At 46.1% G+C, this 25975-nt stretch overlaps 1 protein-coding gene across 2 annotated transcripts in view; it reads right to left on the minus strand.

The window, feature by feature from the left end:
- Positions 1–25975, minus strand: part of ACACA (acetyl-CoA carboxylase alpha) — a 257765-nt gene that overhangs the window by 192662 nt on the left and 39128 nt on the right. For both annotated transcript variants that reach the window (XM_056865593.1, XM_056865594.1), the window contains exons 9-17: positions 24528–24737; positions 22717–22887; positions 19481–19642; positions 18327–18490; positions 16999–17149; positions 10015–10118; positions 6713–6794; positions 4189–4334; positions 673–823 (exon numbers count right to left, since the gene is read on the minus strand). In XM_056865593.1, the coding sequence (XP_056721571.1) occupies positions 673–823; positions 4189–4334; positions 6713–6794; positions 10015–10118; positions 16999–17149; positions 18327–18490; positions 19481–19642; positions 22717–22887; positions 24528–24737 (1341 nt within the window). The remainder of the gene's footprint in view (positions 1–672; positions 824–4188; positions 4335–6712; positions 6795–10014; positions 10119–16998; positions 17150–18326; positions 18491–19480; positions 19643–22716; positions 22888–24527; positions 24738–25975) is intronic.

Below are 25975 nucleotides of genomic sequence, written 5' to 3' on the forward strand. Positions count from 1 at the left end.
CTAATGGGTTAATTTATATTGAGAGTAAAATTAAATCCATTGGTTTTACCCACTGGATTTGTTGCTTATACTCTCAGATACAGAAGCATTTCAAACAATAAAACACAGACTATTAGAGATTGGATTTCAAAACCTCAATAGTAGACCTATATCCACCCCATATTGGAGCTGGGAGAGAGAAAAGAGATGCTTGCCAGAAGCCTCCTAGACACTCCATGACAGGGGTGAACACAGTGATTTCCTAGACTGCAATTCAGTCTCTCAGCCAGTATGCACTACCCCAGCTCCCATTTGGCTGTCATTTGATTAAGAAGTTTTAATTCTATGAGTTTTAATTGATAGATTAAGTTTGCAAAGTTAATTCTGAAGAAAAGCATACACTTTCTTCTGAGACGATGCACCAAAGCAAGCACCTTATCCTAGAAGAGGCAATTCCTCCTTGTGTGACGAAAGAGAATGCTTTTGGCACCTTCCACCTCCAGATTTTTAAATTATTAAAACTATTTGCAAAGTGTTGTTTTTAAATCAGTTGGGTGACTTTTAAACCTCCCTTTTAAAACTGTAATTAAATCGACTAAGCACTGCAGCCCAAAAGAGAATATTTAACCACTGGTTCCAAAGTTAACTCTAGCCAACGCGGATGGTCTTTGTCGTGTGGTAATAATCTTGTACCTCAATCTCAGCAAAGCACTGGCCTGCAAAGACGTGGCCCCCATCCTCCACGACATACTGGATGAGCTTCCCTGCTGAAGGCGAACGCAGAATGGACGGATCGTTTTCCTTCTCAAACACACAGGTCTTGTTGCCAATGGTGATACGGTACCTAGAAGGAGAAATGGTCGAGGTAGCTCATTGGAGAGAGAAAGAGATAACCTCCCAACTTACGCCTCAGCAAAGGGAAAACAACTACAAATAAAAGCCAGGGAGACATGGAGTTGCACCCAACAGAATTCCCTTGGGGAAGGGTCACAACTCAGTGCTGGAACACACACTTCTTCCTGTCAGACCTATTTGGACTTTGCATTCTGGAAGATCTTATGGATCATCAGAATCAGCCAACTCCCAGAGCTCAAATGGAGACTCCCACTGGATGGGACCTTCTGGGTAGCCATGTGTGTGTGTGTGAACAATAACTTGGGGCACGGGTGGACCATAAGTTAAGTATGAGCAGCCATAAGTTAAGTGGACCATAAGTAAAGTATGATGCAGCAACAAAAAGAGCAAATGTGGTCTTGGGCTGCATCAACAGAGGCCATAACATCCAAATCGCAAGAGAGCCTGCGTGGTGTAGGTGGTTAAGAGCAGTGGACTCTAATCTGGAGAACCAGCTTTGATTCCCCACTCCTACACATGAAACCAGATGGGTGATCTTGGGCTAGTCACAAGCTCTCTTCAAGCTCTCTCAGCCCCACAGGTGTCTGTTGGGGGGAGAGGAGCAGAAGGGGATTGAAAGCTGGTTTGATTCTCCTTTAAAAAATTAGAGAAAATCAGCATATAAAAACCAACTCTTCTTCATAGTTCCGCTGTATACTGCATTGGTCAGGCTGCCCCTGGAGTACTGTGTGCAGTTCTGGAGGCCTCACTTCAAAAAGGATGCGAACAGAATGCAGCAGATTCAGAGAAGACCGACAAGGATGATCATGGGCCTGGAGGCCAAGCCCTATGAGGAAAGGCTGAGGGAGCTGGGAATGTTTAGTCGGGAGAAGAAGAGATTGAGGGGGGACATGATTGCTCTCTTTAAGTATCTGAAGGGCTGTCACTTAGAAGAGGGCAGGGAGCTGTTCCTGTTGACAGCTGAGGATAAGACTCACAATAATTGATTTAAATTGCAGGCGGAAAGGTACCGGCTGGATACTAGGAAAATTTCTTTTACAGTAAGAGTTGTTCAACAGTGGAATCGTTTACCTAGGGAGGTAGTGAGCTCCCCCTCACTGGCAGTCTTTACACAGAGGCTGGACAAGCACTTGTCAGGGATTCTCTAGGCTGATCCTGCATTAAGCAGGGGGTTGGACTAGATGGCCTCTATGGCCCCTTCCAATTCTATGATTGTATGACCCACACAGATCCCAGTATATGTTGGAGTCAGAACATCGTAATGAGGACTCTCAGTCACCACAATCACCTCCTGGGCCATTAAAACCGCAGGTGATGACAAGCCCAGACACATGCAAACCGCTGCCCAGCTGCACAGGGGCCCCAATCCCTCAATCATTATTCCTGAAGTAGGGCCCCCAGGGTATTTCCAGCATCAGGGCCCAGACCGGTAAAAACAGCCTTCTGAAAGAATCCTCATAGCTGCCTGGGTGGCGCTTCTAGCAACTTGAAGCTGGGTACCCAAGGTTGGGTGGAAAAGGTAAAATTATATAATAGAAAAATATTTGTATTTTAAGGCACTTATATCTCAGTTAAAAACATTAAAAATTATAAAACAAGGCACAATGGCAATGCATAAGGTTGATAGACTTAAACCACACAGACTATATGTGGCCTTCATCAGTGGTCAAATAAAAACTCATACGATGCACACACAAGTATTAAACAAATGTATGACCATAGATAGATAGATAACTTTATATCAGCCAGGCATGCATATAGGATGTATAATCAATTTCAAATTAGAGGTTGATACTTGCATGCACACTTTGTATGAGAGACTAATACAGCCCATGGTAGAACAACTTATAGGTATTCTACCCAGAGGGACCTTTAATTCAAAATTTGCTCAAGGCAATTCGTAGAAAACAGATGAGTTGATTTGGAAAAGGTTCTCCAAGGTAGATCACACATTTGCATTTAATTATATCCAGCTTTTCTCTCCAGTTAGGACTCAGAGCAACTTAGAATATTGTTCTCCCCCCCCCTCCATTTTCTCACAACAACCCTGTGAAGTAGGCCAGGCTGAGAGTTTGTGATGGGCCAAGGTCACCCAGTGAGCTTTTATGGTAGAACAACTCAAACCTGGGTCACCCAGGGTCCTAAGTCTGTCACTCACACATGAACATATGAAGTTGCCTTATACTGAATCACATCCTTGGTCCCTCAAAGTCAAGGCCAGTATTGTCTACTCAGACTGGCAGCAGCTCTCCAGGGTCTTATACAGCGGTCTTTCACATCGCCAACTGCCAAATTCTTTAAACTGGAGATGCCAGGGATTTATTCAGGGACCTTCCACATGCCAAGCAGATGCTCTACCACTGAGCCATGGCCTCTCCCCATTCCATCCACTACATCTCACTGGCTCTCACAATCTGATGATTGCTGACATAAAAGTCCCAGGTTTAATTCCCAGTGTTTCCAGTGCTGGGAAATACCTTTGTTGGAAACTTTAGAAAGCTCCTGTCAGTCCCTGATCACACCAAGAAAAAGAGGGGAGAGGAAGATATCAAGTTTCTAGGATCTAAGGGAAGCCAGAAAAGGTGTGGGCTTTACCTGATGAGAAGGAATAATAGGACTACACTAAGGTTGCCAACCTCCAGGTGGTGGCTGGAGATCTCCCCAGCTATTACAACTAATCTTCAGGTGACAAAGATCAGTTCTCCTGGAGAAAATGACCCCTTTGGCAATTGGACTCTATGGCATTGAAGTCCCTCCCCTCCCCAAACCCTGTCCTCCTCAGGCTCCACCCCCAAAATCTCCAGGTATTTCCCAACCCAGAGCTGGCAACCCTCGGCTACACTGAGCAACATGCCAGCATACCAAAAAATAAAAAAAGATGCAAGATGACTGGTGACAGTGTTATTGTCGTGTAAGGCTCCTACGCGTTTCGCTGCGTAAGCTTCATAGGGGGGTGGGGTCAGAGTTCTTTTTGCTGGACCTTGCCACAGCAATTTCCACAGTTAATAGAACTCAACTGCGCCATTTTATAACGGCCCTGTATTTTGCATTGGATGTCCTGTATTTTGTATTGCTTGTCCCATTTTTGTACTTGATGTTTTAGCTACTATGCCAATAAATAAGGCTATGAATGAATGAAGAACTCAACTGCTGTGGAAAGGTTCGGCAAAAAGAAATCTGATCACTCTGATGATGCTTATGCAGCGAAACGCGTAGGGGCTTTACATGGCTCACATTCCAAAGCGAGATGGAATGTGAGCCAATTAGGAGAAGGGGGATTTTTCTAAACTGCAGATTAAATTGACACTCTGATGATAACCAGTGACCTCAAAGCAAAGGGATGGAGAGGGCTACCTGTCCACTTCCTCCTTCATGTAGGTGGTGTAGCTGCTTCCGTCATATGATAAAAGAAGCCCTCCGTCACTCAGCCGGTGAACGTCGACCTCTACACAGGAGCCGTTCATGATGACCACGTAGGAGTTGGGAGACTGCCGGGTCACCTGTAAATGCAAGGGGATGTATGGCAAAAGTGAATTTCCAAGCTACCAAAGGAACACAAACCTGATTCTTACAGCACTCCTGAATTATATGGGTTACTCCATAGGCAGAAGAGTCACAATGTGACTACTCGGTGCACAGTAAGGGAGCGGGGTCAGCTTTCACCATTAATCACTTAATGGCCTTCTGGCTGTTTCAATGGCCCTGTTCCAATATCACACCAAAACATGGCAAAGGAAACTTAACTATGGATTGGTGCGATGGTCTGACCAGACAAAAGCCACATCATAAAAATCAGCCAGCAAATCAGGATCAGAAAGAATTGTTTCAAAGGGGTTTGCAAACCAGGGTTTGTGCTAACTATTGTTGGGAGTGATGTCACATGTGTGTGTGTGGGGGGGGGGGGAAATGCTGCTGAACTTTCCACCTGCTCACCTCTTTTCTCAACCTGCAATTTTTCTCCCTAGGTAATTTCTTCCACAATACTGAATCTGGCGGGGGGGGGGGGGCAGTTTCTAGGAGAGGTAATTTACACACTGCCTTTCCCCCGCCATATGAGGACCCAAAGCGGCTGACATCATTTTCCTCTCCTCCATTTTATCCTCACAACTACCACCTGTGAGGTAGCTGAGGTTGAGAATTTGCAACTGGCCCTAGGTCACCCAGCCAGTTTCCACAGCACAGCTGGGATTCGAACCAGGGTCCCCCAGAACCTAGTTCCAACATTCTAACCACTCCACTGGCTCTCTGGAGTGAATAAATGCAGCCAGTAAAAGGAATGTTCAGCTACTCCAGCCTACACACCTTTTTTGCGCTTTAAGGTGTAAGGAGCCCCGTGGCGCAGAGTGGTAAGCTGCAGTACTGCAGTCAAAAGCTCTGCTCACAACCTGAGTTCGATCCTGACGGAAGTCAGTTTCAGGTAGCCGGCTCAAGGTTGACTCAGCCTTCCATCCTTCCGAGGTCGGTAAAACGAGTACCCAGCTTGCTGGGGGTAAAGTGTAGATGACTGGGGAAGGCAGTGGCAAACCACCCTGTAAACATAATCTGCCTAGTAAACGTCCAGATGTGACGTCACCCCATGGGTCAGAAATGACCCGGTGCTTGCACCTTTACCTTTTTAAGGTGTAACACCTCCACCCAGCTTTTAGACATGATTAAGGCAGACCCAAGTTTATACGGGGTCTGCCACTGTGTGGACTCTGACCATTGGGAAGGACCTTTCCCCAAATACACATTGAGGTCGAAGGCTTTCACGGTCAGAGTTCATTGGTTCTTGTAGGTTATTCGGGCTGTGTGACCGTGGTCTTGGTATTTTCTTTCCTGACATTTCGCCAGCAGCTGTGGCAGGCATCTTCAGAGGAGTAACACTGAAGGACAGTGTAAGTGTCCTTCAGTGTTACTCCTCTGAAGATGCCTGCCACAGCTGCTGGAGAAACGTCAGGAAAGAAAATACCAAGACCACGGTCACACAGCCCGAATAACCTACAAGAACCAATGAACACATTGAGGTCTTCTGGTACAGCCTTGCTCCATGTTCTTTCATTCACTACAGTCAGAGCTGAGATTACAATGAGCAGGGCCTTTTCAGTTGTGACACCCGAACTCTCCCTGCATAGTTTTCATGGTATTTATTTATTTTTATCCCACCTTTCTCCCCCATGGGGACTCAAAGCTGCTTACATCCTTCTCCTCTCCTCTGTTTTATCCTCACAACAACCCCAAGAGGTAGGTTAGGTTGAGAGTGTGTGACTAGCCCAAGGTCACCCAGCAAGCTTCCATGGAAGAGTGGGGATTCGAACCTGGTTTCCCCAGATCCTAGCCCAACATTCTAACCACCGTGGTGTAGTGGTTAAGAGCGGTGGTTTGGAGCGGTAGAGTCTGATCTGGAGAAATGGGTTTGATTCCCCACTCCTCCATAGGAACAGCAGACGCTAATCTGGTGAGCTGATTTGTTTCACCACTCCTCCACACGAAGCCAGCTGGGTGACCTTGGGCTAGTCACACACTCTCAGCCCCACCTACCACACAGGGAGTCTGTCTGTTGTGGGGAGGGGAAGGGAAGGTGATTGTAAGCCACTTTGATTCTTCCTTAAGTGGTAGAGAAAGTCGGCATATAAAAACCAACTCTTTTTCTTCTTCTAACCACTACACCATGCTGGTATGGTAGGGAGAAACCTTTTTGTTTTACCAAGGCATGTGGGTGGGCCCATCAAGTGTGCTGGCTTTAGTGCAGATTATTGTTGTGTTTAATTGTGTTACCACATTTCAACTTATCAGAACCTGTATCGAATTTGATTGGGAGTGCAATGGAGAACAGATGTTGAATAAAGAAATAAAGTATAGTCATCACTATGTATTGTTTGCAAGAGAGACACAATACCTTTAGAACGTACTTCTTCCCTTCATAGATCAGTTCTACATCCACAGTGTTCAGCAATGTATGAGCAGGCAGGACTTGGCCCCTGAAAGATGGCACGGAATCATTGTTGAACAACAGAGCTATCATGGCAGTATGGGAGGGGGAAGTATGCAGGTTTCAAGACAAAGCAGAACAAGCGGCTTTGGCCCCAGCCTGCTAGCACTCCCTCCCCAGGGAGATCAGGGCCCTGCGGGATCTTAAACAGTTTCGCAGGGCCTGTGAAATGGACCTGTCCCAACAGGCCTATGGCTGAGGACAGCTACGGTTTTTACCATCTAAGCTGCCCCCCCTTCCCCCTACTGTATTTTGACCATGGATTTCAAGAGCAGTGGCTCTTTTATTTATCTGACAATCTTTTGAGAGACCCTTGAACATGTCATTTATGACTGTAAAATTTATAATAAAATAAGAGAAGACATCTCCCTTGTAATAGCTGACCACCCAGGGAGAACTAGAGTGACTCGCCTTTTTAACATGCTCTCAGATAAAGACACTGAGCTAACCTTTAAAATGGCCAGATTTGGATGGCGAATTATGAAGACTAGATGAACATGGGTCGAACCTAACGAATGAGTGTTTTTATATTTATATGCGGATTCTAACAGTGTTTTAGTTAAGCTTAAGTCTTTAATAGTTCTCCTACGAATGTATGATTATGTATTTATTGGTGTATATAGCTATTATTTTTATCATGTAAAAGTTTTTTATTGTTGGTCTGGGACCGTATTAAACATTTTCGATTTCGACAATCTTTTGAACACATGAAGCTATCTTCTACTGTATCAGACCCTTGGTCCATCAAAGTCAGTATTGTCTACTCAGACCAGCAGCGGCTCTCCAGGGTCTCAGGCAGAGGTCTTTCACATCACCTACTTGCCTGGTCCCTTTAACTGGAGATGCCAGGGATTGAACCTGGGACCTTCTGCATGCCAAGCAGATGCTCTACCACTGGCCCTTCCCCAATTTGTATAGTTTTATTTATGATGATTTTATTGTATTTAATAGATATCATTGTATGGACTGTATGCTATTAGCCGCCCTGAGCCCGGCTTCAGCCGGGAATTGAGGGCAGAGTACGAAATTAATATAGTAATAGTAATAATAATAATAATAATAGCAGCAGCAAGACACAAGACATTCTCAGTCAACAAGAACTTTGGTAATGATTAAGACAGGACCATCCAGTTTGAAAGAAGGGTTCTGTGCAACTCTATAGCTCACATATGTGCCACAATTATCAGTGCATCTTAATAAAAAGCTGTTTCAAACCTTGCCTATGCAGAATTTATCTGTTATTAATTTAAAACATTTGTATGCCCCTTTTCCACCCAAATAAGGTCTCCAAAGCAGCAAACATTTAAAAAAATCCATCATTAAAACAGTATTTAAAATAAAGTATATGTAAAATAAATAATTCAATAAAACATATAAAACACACAAACACCTTAACACTACAATAAGAGAGGACAGCCAATAAGAGTTACTGGGAGTATACCGAACAAAACAAAGATGTCTTCACCCATTGGCAAAAGACAACTATAGAGGGAAACAGACGAATCTCCCTGGATAGGGAGTTCTAAAGTTTTGGCACCATGACCAAGAAGGCCCTTCCTGGGGAGGCCTCCTGTCTAGCCTCCGATGGGAGAGGAACCCAAAGCAGGACCTCCAAAGATGGCCGGAGTTCATATGGGAGAAAGCAGTCTTTCAGGAATGCTGGCCTCAAGCTGTACTGGGCTTTAAAGGTCAATCCAGCACCGTGAATTAAGCCCGAAAGCAAACTGGAAGCCGGTGTAGGTGGAACAAGACTGGAGTAATATGTACTCCCATGAAACGAGAAATAATTTTATTAAATTGTCGACCAGACATGCATAAGAAATATCTCAATATATTCCTCCACGTTAACAACAGCAAGAATAAATTTTGCTAGATGTTGGAAAAGTAAAAATTCACCAGATTTAAATAACTGGTTTGATAAAGTGAAAGAGACCTATGTCTTGATTAAATTGACTTATTACCAATACGATAAAAACATAGACGATCTAGACGAAGTATGGATTCCTACAATTGCCAGAATGGGAAATATACTTAAAAGTTTAGAATCAGACGGCTGCGGTTCATAATGTGATTGCTTGTTCAGGAATATTATATGTTCTGAATTTTAATGCGTATTATATTTTTATAGATTTTGTATGTTGTTTGGATTGTATTGCTCCCCTTTTTAAATTCATAATATTTTTTAAAAAATGAAAAAAAAAACATTAAAAAAATATAATATGGTCTTTACAACCCACTCCAGTCAATATTCTGGCTATAGCATTCTATACTAACTGGCACTTTTGGACAGTCTTCAAGGGCAACCCCACGTAGAGATCATTGTAGTTATCTAATCTAGATGTTACCAGGGCATGCACCACAATGGTCACATCTTCCCCTCCAAGGAAGGGTTGCAGCTGGCACCAACAACAACAAAGCTATGCTGCAACCCCATCCAGAACAGGAGCTCTCCCAATTCATGGGTCAAACCTCCCCCACCCCACCCCGTAGCACCTCTAATAATAAACCATTAATAAACCTCTAATAAATAACCATTAATAAACGTTAATGTATTTGTTTTAGTAAAGAATATAGTGTGAGTCCAGACTAATAAGAAATGCATTAACTGATATAGAACATATTAGCTCTGCTCGGTTTGTTATTTGAGGAGGATCTTGTTGTGGATATGGAGTTCAAGGACTGTGTGTAAGATGCGCATGAACTGTATGAATTGTAAGTGTTCTATAAAAAACAGTACAATTTTATTTTTAAAAATCTGCAGCATCAAATTAATAAAAGCCTGCTGCATCAAAGCAAAGGCTGAAGCAACAACCCCCTCCCTCAAAATAAGCTGTGTATATACTAAGTACCCTGACCTGGATGGCTCACACTAGCCCAAACCATCAGCCCTGGTTAGTACTTGGATGGGAGACCCCCACCACCACCACCACAAGCAAGTCCAGGGTTGCTATGCAGAGGCAGGCAACGGCAAAGTGCCTCTGAACATCTATTGCCTTGAAAACCATGCAGGGTCGCCATAAATCGGATGCAGCCTGACAGCACTTTCCTCCACCACCTTCAATTGCCAAAGAGCCCTTCTGGATCTTTGGCACACCAGTGTTCCAGTCGCAAAGCTATACAGCGCAAAAGGGCACAGCCACCCGAGGGCAATTTTTGATCGTGTGACTAATCAGAAGTGTTTTTTTTTTAAATCAAAAGCCTAGCTTTACCTCTCCAGAGAATGCAGGAAGTTGGAGACGCTATTCCGAAAACCCACGTCAGCAACATGAAGAGCCCCACACACAATTCCTAGCATAGTATCTGGTCTCTCTGCCTGGAAAGAAAAAGAAGAAAGATTTTAAAACTACTTGAGAGTTATCATGGATTTATAAGGCTTTGGCTCAGATGCAGAGTTCCTGCTTGCCACCACCAGTCCCCACACAGTCCCCAGCATCTACAATGAAAGGACCCCAGCCAGGTCAAAACCTCCCTCTGTTCAAACTCGCCCCAAAGCATTCTCAGTCTGGGGGGTTCGGAGGGAGGGCGGGCACATGGGTGCAGCTCTAAGAGGGGCAGAGGGGCAGTGGCAGAGCAGAGGGAAGGATGAGGGCAGTTAAGGAGAAGGCAGGAGACATGACAGCCAGCACTAGCCTCCTCAGGGAGTAAGCTAGGGGAGGCAGGAAATGGGCATGGCCAGGAAGAAGCAGATAAAAGGACACAGCAGGAGGAAGTGGAAGTCTGGAGAGATCAGGCCCTCCCTGGGATCAGGAAGGCGGCATTCCTGATCAGAAGTATGGCGGGCTGCACCACCTTAGACAGCAGCACTCTACCACAGGGCTTAACCTTGCAGGAAGGGCGCCAAAGTCAGAAGTGGCAGCTAAGGAACCCAGGGAAGAACCTGTGCCTAGAAACACGCTTGGAACCTGGGCTAAAGCCAGGGTTGCCAGCAGGCCTAGTGAAAGGTACATTGTTTACTCACCGAGAAGGTCCTTTCCGCTCTGAAGTAGAAGGGTATCTTGATCTTTGGGTGTTTCTCGCCCATTGCTAGGGGTAGGTAGGACTAAACTAATAACTTCCTGTCTCCTGGCGAGGAACACCTCCCCCTCCAGTTATTCTACAGCAAGCTCAAGTGACAGGGAAAAATACTCACAAACAAGGAGTACAAGCAACAATAAACTGAACGATAAACTTAGAACCAATCAATATGTATTGCTACAATATTATTAGGCCAATCGAATCCATAGGCCAGTTTCAGTCCACCCTTATACAATGATGTTGCCTTCTCCGGGTGGGCAAGATGCTCTTCTACTTCAGAGCAGAAAGGACCTTCTTGGTGAGTAAACAATGTACCTTTCCCGCTCTGAAGGAAGGGCATCTTGATCTTTGGGATCTCCAAGAGCAATGATATAACGGGTGGGAACTCAGTCCTCATCATCTTCCACCACATGCTGTAAAATACGTCTGCCGAATGCTGCTTCAGCAGATGCCATAGTATTGATTCGATAGTGTCTAATGAAAGTAGTCACGTTGGACCAAGTAGCCACTTTACAGATCTCTTAGTTGAGGCTTGTTTGAAAAATGCGGCCGACGTGGCTGCACTTCGTAGTGAATGGCCTGTGATCCCATTCGGAACTTGGAGACCACTGGCTAGGTAGGCTTCTCTGATGCATTGTCTAATGGATATGCTGATAGACGGTTGGGACATGCGAAGTCCCTTGTTGAGTGCAGAAATGGAGATAAACATAATTCCATTTTCCTAATGGATTCAGTTCTAGATATATAAATATGAATAGCTCTATGCAAGTCTAAGGTGTGCCAACTCCGCTCTCTGGCAGTAGAAGGATTAGGACAAAAGGAAGGGAGGTGAAGCCCCTGAGACTAATGAAACCGGGAACCCACTTTGGGGGTGAACGAGGGATCAGTACGTAGAACGACTTTATCTTTGTGAAAGATACATAAGTCCTTGCAAATAGAGAGGGCACCCAATTCCGAAACCCTCCTGGCAGAGGTTATGGGAACTAAAAATAAGGTCTTCATCCTTACTAATCGTAAGGGAACTTCCCTCATAGGTTCGAAGGGACTTTTGGTTTTGCCACCACCAGTCCCCACAGAAAGTACAGTGTTCAGTCTCCAGGTAGGGAAGCGGTGAGTCACCGAAGGGGTAGATTGAGCTACTCCTTTAATAAAAGTTTAACCTGAGGATGCAACGACAGAGGAATCCCATCAATATCCAGACAGACTTTCATAAGGTTGCCGCTCTAAGGCCCTGCTGTGCACCGTTCTGTAAAAGGTCCAGTAACTGAGGTAGCTTAGGAGAGATAGGGTTGATTGTCTTCCGGTGACACCACCTGGAGAAGGCTTTCCAGGTGTATTGATATATCCTTGTAGTAGAAGGACGTCTGGCTTTAAAGATGGTCCCCACCACCTCCATGGATAGACCAAGGGCTAAGAGCCTTGCCCTTTCCACACCCGTGGTCTATTGAAACCATCCTGGATCTGGATGAATCATTGGTCCCTGTAGAAGGAGATCCGAGGATGTCGGAATCTGCCAAGGTGCCCTGGTGGAGAGCCCCGCGAGTGCCGGAAACCACGGCTGGTGTGGCCAATTGGGAGCGATCAGGAAGACTTCCGCTCTTTCCACCCTTATCTTCCTGATGACCTTCGGAAGGATAGGCGGTGGTGGAAAGGCATATAGGAGACCCGGAGGCCACTGAGTCAGAGGAGCGTCCACTTTCTCTGCTTTCGGATGGTAGAACCGGGAGAAGAACCTATCCACCTGACGATTCTGGACTGAGGCGAACAGATCCACCGTGGGCGTTTCAAACCAGCTGGTGATGGCTTGAAAGACTTGTGTATTCAGCATCCATTCCCCTTCCTGGAGGGTCTGACGGCTTAACCAATCTGCCTGAATGTTGTGGATGCCCCGTACATGTTCTGCCCTGAGAAACAAAAGGTTTTTTTCTGCCCAGATCATGATGGCCGATGACTCCTGGTGCAGGCGAGAGGAGCGAGACCCACCCTTCTTGTTGATGTGGGCCTTGGTTGCCACATTGTCTGTCCTGATTAGCACATGTTTGTTTCTGACAAGGTAGTGGAATTTGATGAGGGCTAGGCGTACTGCCCTGAGTTCGAGGAGATTGATGTGGAGAGTTGTTTCTGACTGGCTCCATATGCCCTGAGCCAAAGAGTCTGCCACCGTGGCTCCCCATCCCTCGAGGCTGGTGTCTGTAAACACCTGGATCGGCTGTTTTGTGTAGATACGGTTGTCCGACTGTTAGACTGTTGACTTTGGTTCATTATAAGAGGCTCGTCCTGGCCACAGGACTGAGGGAGAGGGTCTTGTCTATCTTGTGTGTGATGAACAGCTGGAATGGACGCAGTGCTGCTTGAAGTGGTCGGGAGTGGAAGTTAGCCCAAGGAATCAGGCCTAGACAGGATACCATGAGGCCTAGGAGCCTTGTCAGAGCCATCAGTTGATGTTGTGACGACTTTACCGTGGACTTGGCCACCGCCGCAATTTTGTAGGCCTTGTCTGTTGGGAGGAAAATACTGAATTGGTGGTGGAATCTATGACCACTCCCAGATATAGGATCCTTTGTGATGGGCTTAGCAAGCTTTTGGCTTTGATTATAAGATAGCCGTGCGTTTCAAGTGCCGTGATGACTCGAGTGGAGTACTGAAGTGCCAGGTTGTATGAGGTGGCGCATATGAGTAGGTCGTCTAGGTAGGGATGTACTTGGATTCCGTTCTTCCTTAACATCGCCACAATAGCTACCATCACTTTGGAAAAAAGGGGGAAAAACTCGGGGGACAGATGTCAATCCAAATGGTAGTGCCTTGAACTGTAAATGAAGGTTCATATAGTTGAATCTCAGAAGGCACCAGTGGGACTGATGGATGGGGATATGCATATAAGCCTCTGTGAGATTTATGGATGTCATGAAGGTGTTTGGACGCAATGCCTCTATGATGGTTCGCAGTGTCTCCATGCGAAAATGTTTGGCCTGGATGAATCAATCGAGAAATTTGAGATCCAGGATAGCCCTCCAGTCCCCATTCTTTTGGGGACTGTGAAAAATATGGAGTAAACTCCCTGGAGAAGTTCCTGAATAAGTACTTCCTCTATGGCCCCGATCTGGATCAAGTGAGGAATGGCTTCCATCGTTCTCTGATGTTTTACAGCACTGCGGTAGAATGGCGATGCAACAAAGCGATCTGGAGGCTTGTGATGAAATTCTATTAGACATCCCTGCTGAATTAGTTGTAGTACCCAGGCATCTGTCTGGGAGTGGAGCCACTGTGGAAGGAAAAGTTGTAACCTTCCCCCCACCATTGGATCCCTGGCGTCACTGCTTATTTCCTTTGAAGAATTTGTCAGGTTTGTCCGCCCTAAAGGACTGTGGTTGTGAGGGGCGGTTGAATCTGTTGAAACATCGAAAGGACCCTCTCTGAGGAGCCCAGTGTGGACGTCTCTGATCCTGTCTGAACCTGGATAAGGTATGGTAGGATCGAAAGGACTGAAAGTATTGGCCAGGACAGGGTTCCTTTTTATGGGGTTTGTTCCATTCAGCTCTAATAACTTTCTCAAAGTATTCTGGTAAGGGGACCTTAATAGTCTGGGCCTCCATTGTGGGAAATATTCCTTGGAACCTTTACGTCTTGATTTAGACTTAGATTCCTCAGGTGCTTCAGCTTCATCAGATAGGTCTAAAGCAAAAAATGCCTTGGCCAAAAGAGGCTGGAAATCATCAGAACAGAACAGCCAAGGCTGCTGTTCTTGAACAATGGGGAGTTCTTCATCTGAAACGAACTCTCCCTCCTTATTGTTAGCCCCAGAATCCCTATCCACAGGGTAAATTTCATTTCTCTGCTCTTGGTAGGTTTCATTTCTCTGCTCTTGGATATTTGGCACTGCTTTCATAGCTGCCTTAGTGGGCCACTGCCTAGAGGGGGTGCTTTGGCTGTAGCCAGGCTCCTCCTGTATGGGTTCAAATATGGCTGAGGACCCAGGGGAAGATGTCCAACTATATGAAAACCCTTGAGGAAGTGGCTGAAGGAGTCTTTGAGGAGGGTAACCCTGCTGGAAGGGTAGGATAAGAGATTGGAGCCTCTGAAAATGTCCTTCCATGGAGCCCTCTATCATATTATATACCTGTTCAAACGTGGGGTTCTTGGGGGATCCCCCTTCCTCAGAAGGGGGGGTTACTTTACCCTCTGAAGGTATCCTGGGCTCCACATCCAAAGGCACAGCAGAGGATCCGGCGAGGACCTTAGAGGTCGAAGCGGAACTCTGCTTAAGCTGGCGCTTGCGGCTGCTGCCTTTTCCCCCCACCATTAGACTTGTTTTTCTTCAGCGATTTTGCAGCCGAAGTAGATGGCGGCAGCGACTTTCCAGTCTCCCTCTCTGATAGTCCGCCAGGGCGGCTAATGGTGGGATCCGATTTTAAGGCCAATTCTTGATCTGCATTGGAAAGGAGCTCGATGTCCTCCGATGCAGCTTCTCCAGTAGCCATTTCGTTTGTCACCTCTTTCCCACAGCTTAGCTGTTCTCCCGCGGCTCAGCTGATAGTCGGCAGAGCCGGGAGCTTAAATTTAAAAAGCGATTGGATACGACAAGGTAAGGAAAATGATCTATTCTAACCTAATTTCACTAGACCTAGGCAGCAGCTATTGCTGCAACGCTCTCACCCCAGCGAAGGCAGGAGACGAACTGGAAGGGGAGGTGTTCTTCGCCAGGAGACAGGAAGTTATTAGTTTAGTCCTACCTACCCCTAGCAATGGGCGAGAAACACCCAAAGATCAAGATGCCCTTCCTTCAGAGCGGGAAAAAGATGTCCTGTCCCTTGAATAGAGAATTAATGGGATGTTGTTATTTATCAGTTAATGTTAATTACCTCCATGCTACAAAAAAGATCAATCTGCTCATTCCCACACTATTGGAAATAGGGACAGGGCATTTTCCTCCAGGCCTGTTGGAAACCCTAGTTGAAGCAGGTGGAGGTGATGACAGGTAAATTGGTCCCCTGGGAGGACTGTGACTGTCCAGCTCATGAGCTGGCTGATGTAACTGGCTTAAGCAGTTAATGCAGAACCTCATCAATTCCCTGGCATTGGACTGTCCTTGGTGTGGCTTGTGGATACACCAGTGGGAAAGAAACCCCAAGGGGCTTGGAGAGAGTCCCAACTACTAATATTGACCAGATGGACTAATGGTCCATCTCTGCATAAGTAAGCTTCATCAGTTCCAAAAAGGAATCTTGAAAACCAAGGAGGATCCAGGAGGATCTCTACAAATTGGGTGAGTGGGCGACAATGGGGCAGATGAAGTTCAGTGTTGGTAAGTATAGTGATGCACATGGGGCCAAAAAATCCCGACTCCAAGTATATGAACACATGAAGCTGCCTGATACTGAATCAGACTATCAATCCATCAAAGTCAATATTGTCTACTCAGACTGGCAGCGGATCTCTAGGGTCTCAGGCAGAGGTCTTTTACATCACCTACAACCAGATCCTTTAACTTGAGATGCCGGGGATTGAACCTGGGATCTTTTCAGTTTGGAAAAGAGACGACTAAGAGGAGAAATGTTAGAGGTTTATAAAATTATGCAGGGGCTGGAGAGAGTTGATTAAAAAGAACTTTTTCTCCCTCTCTCAAAATACTAGAATTCAAAGGCACCCAATGAAGCTGATGGGCAGTAGATTCAGGATGGTCAAAAGGAAATACTTCTTTACACAAGAGTGATTAAATTTGGAATTCGCAGCCACAGGATGTAGTGATGGCCACAGGCATAGACGGCTTTAAAAAGGATTAGACAGATTCATGCAGGATGGGTCTACAAGTGGCTACTAGCCATGCGGACTAATGAGAACATCCATATTCAGTGAATAGCAGTGCCAGGAGACAACATCAGGGGAAGGCCTCAGCCTCTATACCCTGTTGTTGGACCTCCGGGGAACTGGTCGGCCACTGCATGAGACAGGATGCTGGACTAGATGGACCCTCACAGGTCTGATCCAGCAGGACTCTTCTGATGTTCTTTATATGGAGACTGACCAGTGGCACATGTTGGCTATTTACTGGCAATCCTGATTGGCAACAGCTTTCTAGGTGTGGTGATTCTTCCATCACTTTATGCCAAGAAACATTCATGTTTGCTAGCAATAACCCCCTCTCCCAAATATTTTAATCTGATAAAGGAGTCCAAGCTTACCTGCACTTTCTCCGCAATAAGCCGGTCCAACCAGCCAGTATCGATGCGGTTTTGTTGAAAGCTCTCTGTCTCCAGTAGCTTAATCAGGTACTCTACTGTGGTTCGGAAGTCTCCGCGGATGGACAGCTCCTTCAGAGCCACCACCATATTTCTGGGGGAAGAAGGGAGACAAGACAGAGGTCTATAAAATTATGCATGGTATGGAGAGAGTGGACAGGGAGAAGATTTTCTCCCTCTCTCATAATATTAGAACCCATCGTTGCTGGCCTTGCCACCAGCCAAATTCAAGCCAAGTGTGTAGCTCAGGGATCCCCAATGGGCAACCACTGACTCCTTTCCTGGCACCTACCAAGTGCTTTGAGAAAGTGGGCAAGGCCAGAGGGCACTTTTGTCCTGGAAGGTTACTGATTGGCTGAGCAGATTTCTACAACATTGCTTTGGCAGCAACTGCCACCACCGCACCTGGATCTTCACCGTGCAACTGAAGGTAAGCTGAAGCAGCCCTTTTATGGCCGGCTCTGCCTCCTGCAGCAGCTGTTTAGTGGCAGGCATTATGTAGCTGTGCCCACCCCCCCGTGCCAGAATTTAAAGGTGCCTGCAGGCTCAAAAAGGCTGCAGACCCCAGGTGTAGCTTTTCATCTGTGACAACTGCATACATAGGGTTTTTTCCCGTGTGATCAATTGCTGCTTCCTAGCCCACATAACATGCCAACAATCACCACACAACAACCTGTGCACATTGGCTCTTCATTTTAACCCTCCAGGAATTCACAACAGAAATTAGGCCACTAAGACTTTCTCCAGTGTGGTATAGTGGTTAAGAGCAGTAGTTTGGAGTGGTAGACTCTAACCTGGAGAACTGGGTTTGATTCCCCACTCCTCTACATGAAGCCAGATGGGTGACCTTGGGCTAGTCACAGCTCTCTTAGAGCTCTCTTAGCCTCACCTACCTCACAGGATGTATGTTGTGGGGAGGGGAAGGGAAGGTGATTGTAAGCCGGTTTGATTCTTCCTTAAGTGGTAGAGAAAGTTGGCATATAAAAACCAACTCTTCTTCCTCCTCCTCCTCCATATCCCAATGATTGCTTCCATAGCCTTTGACCTGGGAAGTCCTCCCACTTCCAAATCTAGCAGTGCACAATCCCCAATATTCATCATCAACACCATAGTGATTCAGAAATCCTGGTAGCAACCACAGGCCTTGGTCACAAGAGATTAAAGTAGACATGGGTCAGCCCCGGCCAAGATCCTGCCTCACATTGAGGGGTGCTTCTTGATCCAGACCACTTCCCCCTAGTTCACTTGAGGCATTTCCCCCCTTGACTTACGAGATGGCTTCCTCCCGGTTTTCTCCCCACGAGAAACAGTGGCCAAACTGAGAGTCAGCAAATTCGTGAAGGCCCCCGGCAGCAGCAACGCTGAAATAGCCCCAGACGTTCTTATTACTGCGGAAATTCAGTTCCTGGACTGTCCCAGAGCTGGGTTTGAATCCCTGCAGAGCAAGAGGTAGCATTATGAAAGCCTGCACAGTCCACAGGTAGGGCTGGATTTTCATGTTTAATTGCCACCCAAAAAATCTTTATTAGTTCTTCAGGTGAATTCATGTGATACAGTCTTTTTTTTTAATGTGCAAAATGCAGGGGGCCATGCAGGAAGGTGGGTTTGAATTATTTGTTAATGCATGTATTTATGCCCTTCCTTTTCAGCCAGACTTGCTCTGCCAAAGACAAATAAAGTTAAAATCCCCACAAGAAACAGCGCAAATATACATGCTTGGCTAGGAGAAGGGACCTTTGCCGTTTACTCTTAGAGATATATTCCTCCTCCTCTTTTCTTGCATTTTGACTCTTACTATCACCCACCCAGCAATGTGTTTTTAATTAAAGTTAGTTACTGAGATGCAAATTTTCCCCTTTACATAGTGATAAAACTTTCACTGCAGCATCCAGAAGAAGCAGGGACTTGTCAGCTTCTAAAGGGGTTGGTGAAAGTGGATTCCCAGTCCTCTACTCTGAAGTGTCCCCTGCCAACTGCTGGGGCCTAAGGGCACCCCTAACTTGACAAGGGCTTCCCTTCTGGAAAACAAACTGAGCATCACAGATTACCTTCCTCAGGACAGACCCAACAGCTGTGCTTTTCCTATTGCTGGTGTATAGATGAGCCCTATCTGAAGGGTATTATCTCTATCCCTGATGTTATCACAGAGATCTATGTTTCCCAGGCTAGAGCGTCTTCCTCCTCTTCCTCCACTAGGATGGAGGGGAGGTTAGGCAGATGAAGTTTCAACTTCTCAGACATTAATGCATAGAGCTTGAAGACTGGCAACTTCATTGTAGATTTTACAGGTGAATATTTATGGAATTTTCAGGCTGCTTGTAAAAAGATGCCCTTTGTGGGTTTTAGTACAGCCACCAGCAAGGAGTGTTTGTTTTGAAAAAAAAAAAGAAGAAGAGAAAGAGGTATCAAGGAAAGAAGGGCTAACCTCATCAGGATTCTCGCTGGTTATGCGGGCAGCGATCACGTGACCCCGGGGACAAGGCACATGGGCAGAGTTATCAAAATCAATGGGGGTGTCTCCCCAGGGGGAGATTCCATACATCACCCGGATATCCTTGATCCTGTGGAGAGGAATCCCCATAGCAATCTAAAGAAGAGAAATAAAGACACTTGTCATATTTATTCACATATTAGGAAAATCAATTCAGGAGCTTCGTTTCTGGCAGGGCCCAAAGGGATGGAGCATGGGAATGTTTAGTCTGGAGAAGAGGAGGTTGAGGAGGGACATGATTGCTCTCTTTAAGTATTTAAAGGGCTGTCACTTAGAAGAGGGCAGGGAGCTGTTCCTGTTGGCAGCAGAGGATAGAACATGCAATAATGGGCATAAATTAGGGACGGAAAGTTACTGGCTGGGCATTAGGAAAAATATTTTACAGTAATAGTAGTTCAGCAGTGGAATTGGCTGCCTAAGGTGGTTTGCTCCCCCTCACTGGCAGTACTCAAGCAGCGGTTGGATGAACACTTGTCAGGGGTGCTTTAGGCTGATCCTGCATTGAGCAGGGGGTTGGACTAGATGGCCTCTATGGTCCCTTCCAACTCTGTGGTTTTATGATTTTATGTATAACGGCTCCTGACAGCTTTCTGGGCTGGGTGAGCTTGGGCTAGTCACAGTTCTCTTAGAACTCTCTTAGCCTCACCTACCTCACAAAGTGTCTGTTGTGGGGAGAGGAAGGGAAGGAGATTGTAAGCCTGTCTGATTCTCCATAAAAAGAAAATTGGCATATAAAACTCAACTCTTCGTCTTCTTCTTTATTCAGGTACCTCCTTATGCAGCTCTGTGCTTGGAAACTGGTCAAGCGCTATGCGAAACTAGAGCACGGCTTATTACGGTTAAATTCTGGCTACGCCTACATTTCAAGGCTGATCCCTCTTCTCTTGTCTATCATATGCTGATGGAATCACACACCTCTAATTGGTCAGCTCACATTGAGAGTAAAATCCAATCCATTGGCCTTCCATCAGACTCGTTGCTTATGCTCTCAGATACAGAAGCATTTCAAACAATAAAACACAGACTATTACAGATTGGATTTCAAAATCTTAATAGTGCTGCTAACAGAACTTGCTCTCCATTAAGTCTAGGGATTCCCTTTAATATATATGAGCCTACACCATATTTGTACCACCTTTACGACCCTCACCTACGCAGAGCCTTCTCCCTGGCCAGATTCAATGTCATGCCATCTGCGATTTTGGAAGGAAGATCTCGTAACATCCCCCTATCAGAGAGACTTTGCCCCTGCGATAATAATTGCACTGAATCAATCGCACATGTCTTATTCTGCTGCAGATTTTATGCAGAAATTCGCAGCAAATTTTTAGGCCCTATTTTGACAAAAAAGTCAAACTTTCCTGATTGTCTTAATGCTCTTTTCTTGTTGAATAATCACTCTCCTGCTATACTGGAGAAAGTAGCACAATTTCTGAGACTTGCTATGAACTTTTATCAGCAAGTTAAGTAGAGGGCTTTTATTAATTCCGCCATCCTTTTATTTATTATACTTTATCCTTGTCACAAATGCTCAACTGCAATAATTCTATGTTATTATACGGACACCCCATGTTTCGATTTTATGCCAATAAAGGAGATTGTTGTTGTTGTTGTATTCAGGGTACCAGATGAAGTTCTTGGAGATCCAAAATGACCCAGGGCCAGCGTACCTTGGAAAAACTGCCTCTGCATCTATGTTCTAACATCATAGAATCATAGAGTTGGAAGGGACCGCCTGGGTCATCTAGTCTAACCCCATGCACAATGCAGGAAATTCACACCCACTCCCTCCCCACCAACCCCAGTGACCCCTACTCCATGCCCAGAAAAGGGGCAAAAAATATCCTCCAGGATCCCTGGCCAATCTGGCCTGGAGGAAAACTGCTACCTGACCTCAAAGTGGCAATCGGCATTTCCCTGAGCATGTAAGAAAGGGCTATGTTCCTGCCCTCCCTTTCATGATCTGCCTAAATTCACAGATTCAGCATTGCTGACAGATAGCCATCTAGCCTCTGCTTAAAAACCTCCAAAGGAGGAAAGCCCACCACCTCTGAGGAAGCCTGTTCCACTGAGGAACAGCTCTGTCAGAAAGTTCTTCCTAATGTTTAGCCGGAAATTCTTGATTTAATTTCAACCCATTGGTTCTGGTTCGACCCCCTGGGGCAACAGAAAACAACTTGGCATCATCCTCTATATGACAGCTTTTCAAGTACTTGAAGATGGTTATCATATCACCTCTCAGTCGTCTCCTCTCCAGGCTAAACATATCAAGTGACAGCCCTTCAATACAGCCTCTGAATAGAAAAGTAGTGTTCACACATGCTTAAGCTTACAAGTCAGTCTATACAAGGAGAAGTGGTTCTAATTGGGGACATCTTTAAAGAAAAAAATATTCAGGCAAATACCAAAACAGAGGAGGTAAGGATTAAGTTTTCACCTAGGGCAGCCCACTCTACCTTAATAACCTCTGTATCTCCGATTAGTTGAAAACAATTCATAATTTTGGATATATAAAACAACAGGGTCTGAACACGCAGCGGGAGGAGATCTTAGGGTCATGGTGGGTTAGCTCAATGGAAGCGTCAACTTTATATGCTGCAGAGGCCTTTGCTACAGATTATTAGGGAAGGGACTGAAAATGAAGCAGCCAGTACTGTGATGTCCTTATATATTGGCAGGTAATCCCCCATGAATGCTGCCCTGGACTCCTTGGACAAACAGTGGGATACAAATTGTGAGGAGCTATAAATACGGTTTCTACCTGAACTCTTTTTTGTTTATGAAAAAGGCATCAAACCTTGGTCACTTGCCTCTCCTCCAAAATGAAACCGGCCTCTTCAATTAAAAAAATCTTGTCCAGAAATTCCCCACTTACTTGGCGCCATACACACCCCTCTGATGCAAAAGAACTGGGGAGTGGCCCATAAATCACGCTGCCTAACGTTCATGTTTGCAAAAGGAAAATGTCTCAATTCCCCTGTCTTTATCCACAGATCGATCTCGCCCAGGTGCAGCTGCGGCTTGCGATTCCCTCGCTCCAACTAAAGGATTAAACCCCCGACGAAGCTCTCGCTGGCCTCCTGCCTACTGAGATTGATCTAGAAGAACTGGTTAGTTCAGCAGAACCGGTTCATCTGCTGCATCTCCTTCCACAGAGGCTTCCGACTCACCTGCAGCTGAGCCGCGGGCAAGTTGACGTCAGCCACCATCTCGGTGCAAGGGTGCTCCACCTGCAGCCGAGGGTTCAGCTCCAAGAAGTAGAAGCTGCCATCCTGGCTGTAAAGGTACTCCACCGTCCCAGCACTTACGTAGCCCACCATCTTGGCCAGCTTCACCGCACACTGAAGGCAGAGAACAGGATCAATCAAGTCAGCAAAGTGACAGTTTAAGAACACAGGAACCCTAGTGGGTCAGCCCAAAAGGTACCTCTAGCCCAACATCCCCTTTCTCACGGCAGCTATCCAGCTGCTCCTACAAAGCCCGAAAGCAGGACAAGGTGACAACCATAGTCCACCACACACAGTGAGGCTCCCCAGTGGGTGGTGTTTTTGGCACTCTGCATTTAAGCATGGAGGCTCTGTTTTGCAACCAATAGCCATTGATGGAACCATCCACCCCCATGAATTTGGCTAATCTCCTTTTAAAGCCACCTAAGCTACTGGCTTCTTGCCTCATCCTGGGGAAGCGGATTCCATAAAGCCAGGGCACTGCACTGAGCCACGCCAACAGGCTGAAATCAAAGTTTCTACAGCTCCATAGCAGCTAGACCTTTGCAACTAGGGAATCAACAAGTAACTCCCCCACCTGAGGAATTTCTGGGTAACTAATACATATAGACCCTAACCTGGATGGCCCAGGCTAGCCTGATCTCGTCAGATCTCAGAAGCTAAGCAGGGTCAGCCCTGGTTAGTATTTGGATGGGAGACCACCGAGGAATACCAGGGTTGTTGTGCAGAGGAAGGCACTGGTAAACCACCTCTGTTAGTCTCTTGCCATGAAAACCCCAAAAGGGGTCGCCATAAGTCGGCTGCGACTTGAAGGCACTTTACACACACACAATACATATAGGCAAACATTCAGCAGCAACCTATTTTTCTCACTTAACAGATCCAAAACAAAGGAGGGCATATATGTTAGCAAGATTCAATGTGCTACCCTCATCAATACTACAAGGGAGATTTCAATCAATACCACTCGCTGCAAGGTTATGCCCCGTGGAATGAATCACATAGAATCGGTTGCACATGTTATTTTGCACTGCCCCCTTTATTAGAGAATCCACCTTAAGTTCATCAACCCGTGGTTCGCTAGTCGGGAGTGGCAGCCGGTTGAGCGCAAGGTAGTTTTTCTTATGTCTACTCAGAATGTGGCCACAACTGTTCTTATGTTAACTGACCTTGTAGCCAAGTTTTTGCAGCCAGCAATGTGGATGCGTGAACTCTGTTGAGTGAAATTGTATGGTTATGTTATCGGCAGATGTTCTTTATGCCAGTAAAGGTTTTGATATTGATTGACTGAGATGCCTTATACCGAGCCCATCCAAAGACTTATAAACCTCTGAATATCAGTGCCAGGAGGCAGCATCAGGGGAAGTGTCCTCTTGTTGGACCTCCAGAGGAACCAGCTGGCCACGACACAAGATGCGATGCTGAACTAGGCAGACCGCTGGCTTGATCCAGTAAGGCTCTTCTCATGTTCACCTATTCTGGCCCATAGATATGCTGCAGGACTGTCAAACCAGGATCTCCTTCGGCCTTTAATCCAAGACCCTTTTAACTAGGTATACTAGGGATTAAACCTGGGACCTTCAGCACAAAAAAACAGTACCTCTACCACCCAGCTATGAGCTATTCCTAATTTTTGTATATAAATTATGGCAAACTAGCCTGAGATGCACTGACCTAGTTTGCCGCTTAAAAAATATGTATTATCTGGGGCCAGCCCTCTCCCTTGTGAATTCCTCTGCCCCACTCCCACCTACCTGTTCCATGTGTTCAAACACCACCGAAGTTGCGATTGATGCCGGCGCTTCCTCAATGATCTTCTGGTGCCGGCGCTGCACTGAACAGTCACGGCCGAAGAGGGAGATGGCGTTGCCGTACTGGTCAGCGAGGATCTGGACCTCCAGGTGGCGAGACTGTTTGGCAAGGCGCATCACAAAGACAGGGGAGCCTGGCACTTCCGCCTGCACCTGAGAAGCAGAGATGCCCACGGGATATAAACCAATCGTTGCTCACAGGACTGGTGCCCCACATGCAGCTTAGATGTGGCTAAAGTGGGGGGGTGTCTCCAACAGGTAGCTCATAGCTATCGATAGCTCTTGCCGCTGCAGAGTAGTTAATGCATCCCTTAGAACAGTGGTTCCCAAAGTGGGTGGTACCACCCGCTGGGGGGCGGTGGGATTACCTAGGGGAGCACTAAGAGGCAAGGGGGCAGCGGGGGGGGCACTAGAGGTGGGCCCCATCAACTGTGTTGTTGGCTAGGGTAGGGAGCACTGGGGTTGAATTTGTGGAACCAAGGGGGCAGTGGCCTGAAAGGTTTGGGAACCACTGCCCTAGAAGACTCAGGAAAAGATGGCTTTTTTGAAAGCTTTTATTTCATTTGATTTTTGTCTGGGTTGGTTAACTGATAGCTTCGTTTCTGGCACTCTTCCTAGTCCACGTTCTGTTTCTAGGACACACCAGAACTAGGTAACACATTGGGGTGGCAGGGGGGAGCAGTTCTGAATTATTTTTCATTATTCACAAGTACTTCTCATTTCAAAAAGGTTGGCAATTGCGTTTAAGCTGCCAGGCAATGACTTTTACCCCTTCACCTCCACACAGCAAGTATCTCTTCCAAACAAGATCACAGATTAAAGGTCTAACGCAGTCCCAAAGAATGGCGAGTCATTCCTCCAAGGCCCCTTAGACCACTGCTTCAGTTGTGTGGAGCGTGTTCTGTCCATAGGCCAACCCAATACCATAAGATACTCCTTGTTATATGAAAACCCTGCCCCATCCCAGCACTGTCCCCAGCTGGTGATGATAGGAACTGCATGGTGGGCTTCTTCCAAACATTCTAGAGGGGTAGTAGCCATGTTGATCTATCGTAGCAAAATAATGCCAAAGTCCAGTGGCATCTTACAGACTAACAACATTTATTCCAGCATGGACTTTTTGTGAGTCAGAGCTCCCTCCTCAGATACTATAAAGAGTTCCTTACACAGTTCCAGTTTCTTATGCAGAGAACAATACTTGATATGTTTATGACGGGATTCACACCAAGCCCCATTCTCTGCCCCCAGCTCCTCCCTTCCCCCCTATCTACAACTTTCCCTATAAAAATGTGGAATATGATATGATTTCCTCTTCATAGCATCTGAAGAAATGAGCTCTGACTCACAAATGTTCATGCTGGAATAAATGTTATTAGTCTGTAATGTGCCGT

This window comes from Euleptes europaea, chromosome 19, assembly GCF_029931775.1.
Source record: "Euleptes europaea isolate rEulEur1 chromosome 19, rEulEur1.hap1, whole genome shotgun sequence".
Classification (NCBI taxonomy): domain Eukaryota; kingdom Metazoa; phylum Chordata; class Lepidosauria; order Squamata; family Sphaerodactylidae; genus Euleptes; species Euleptes europaea.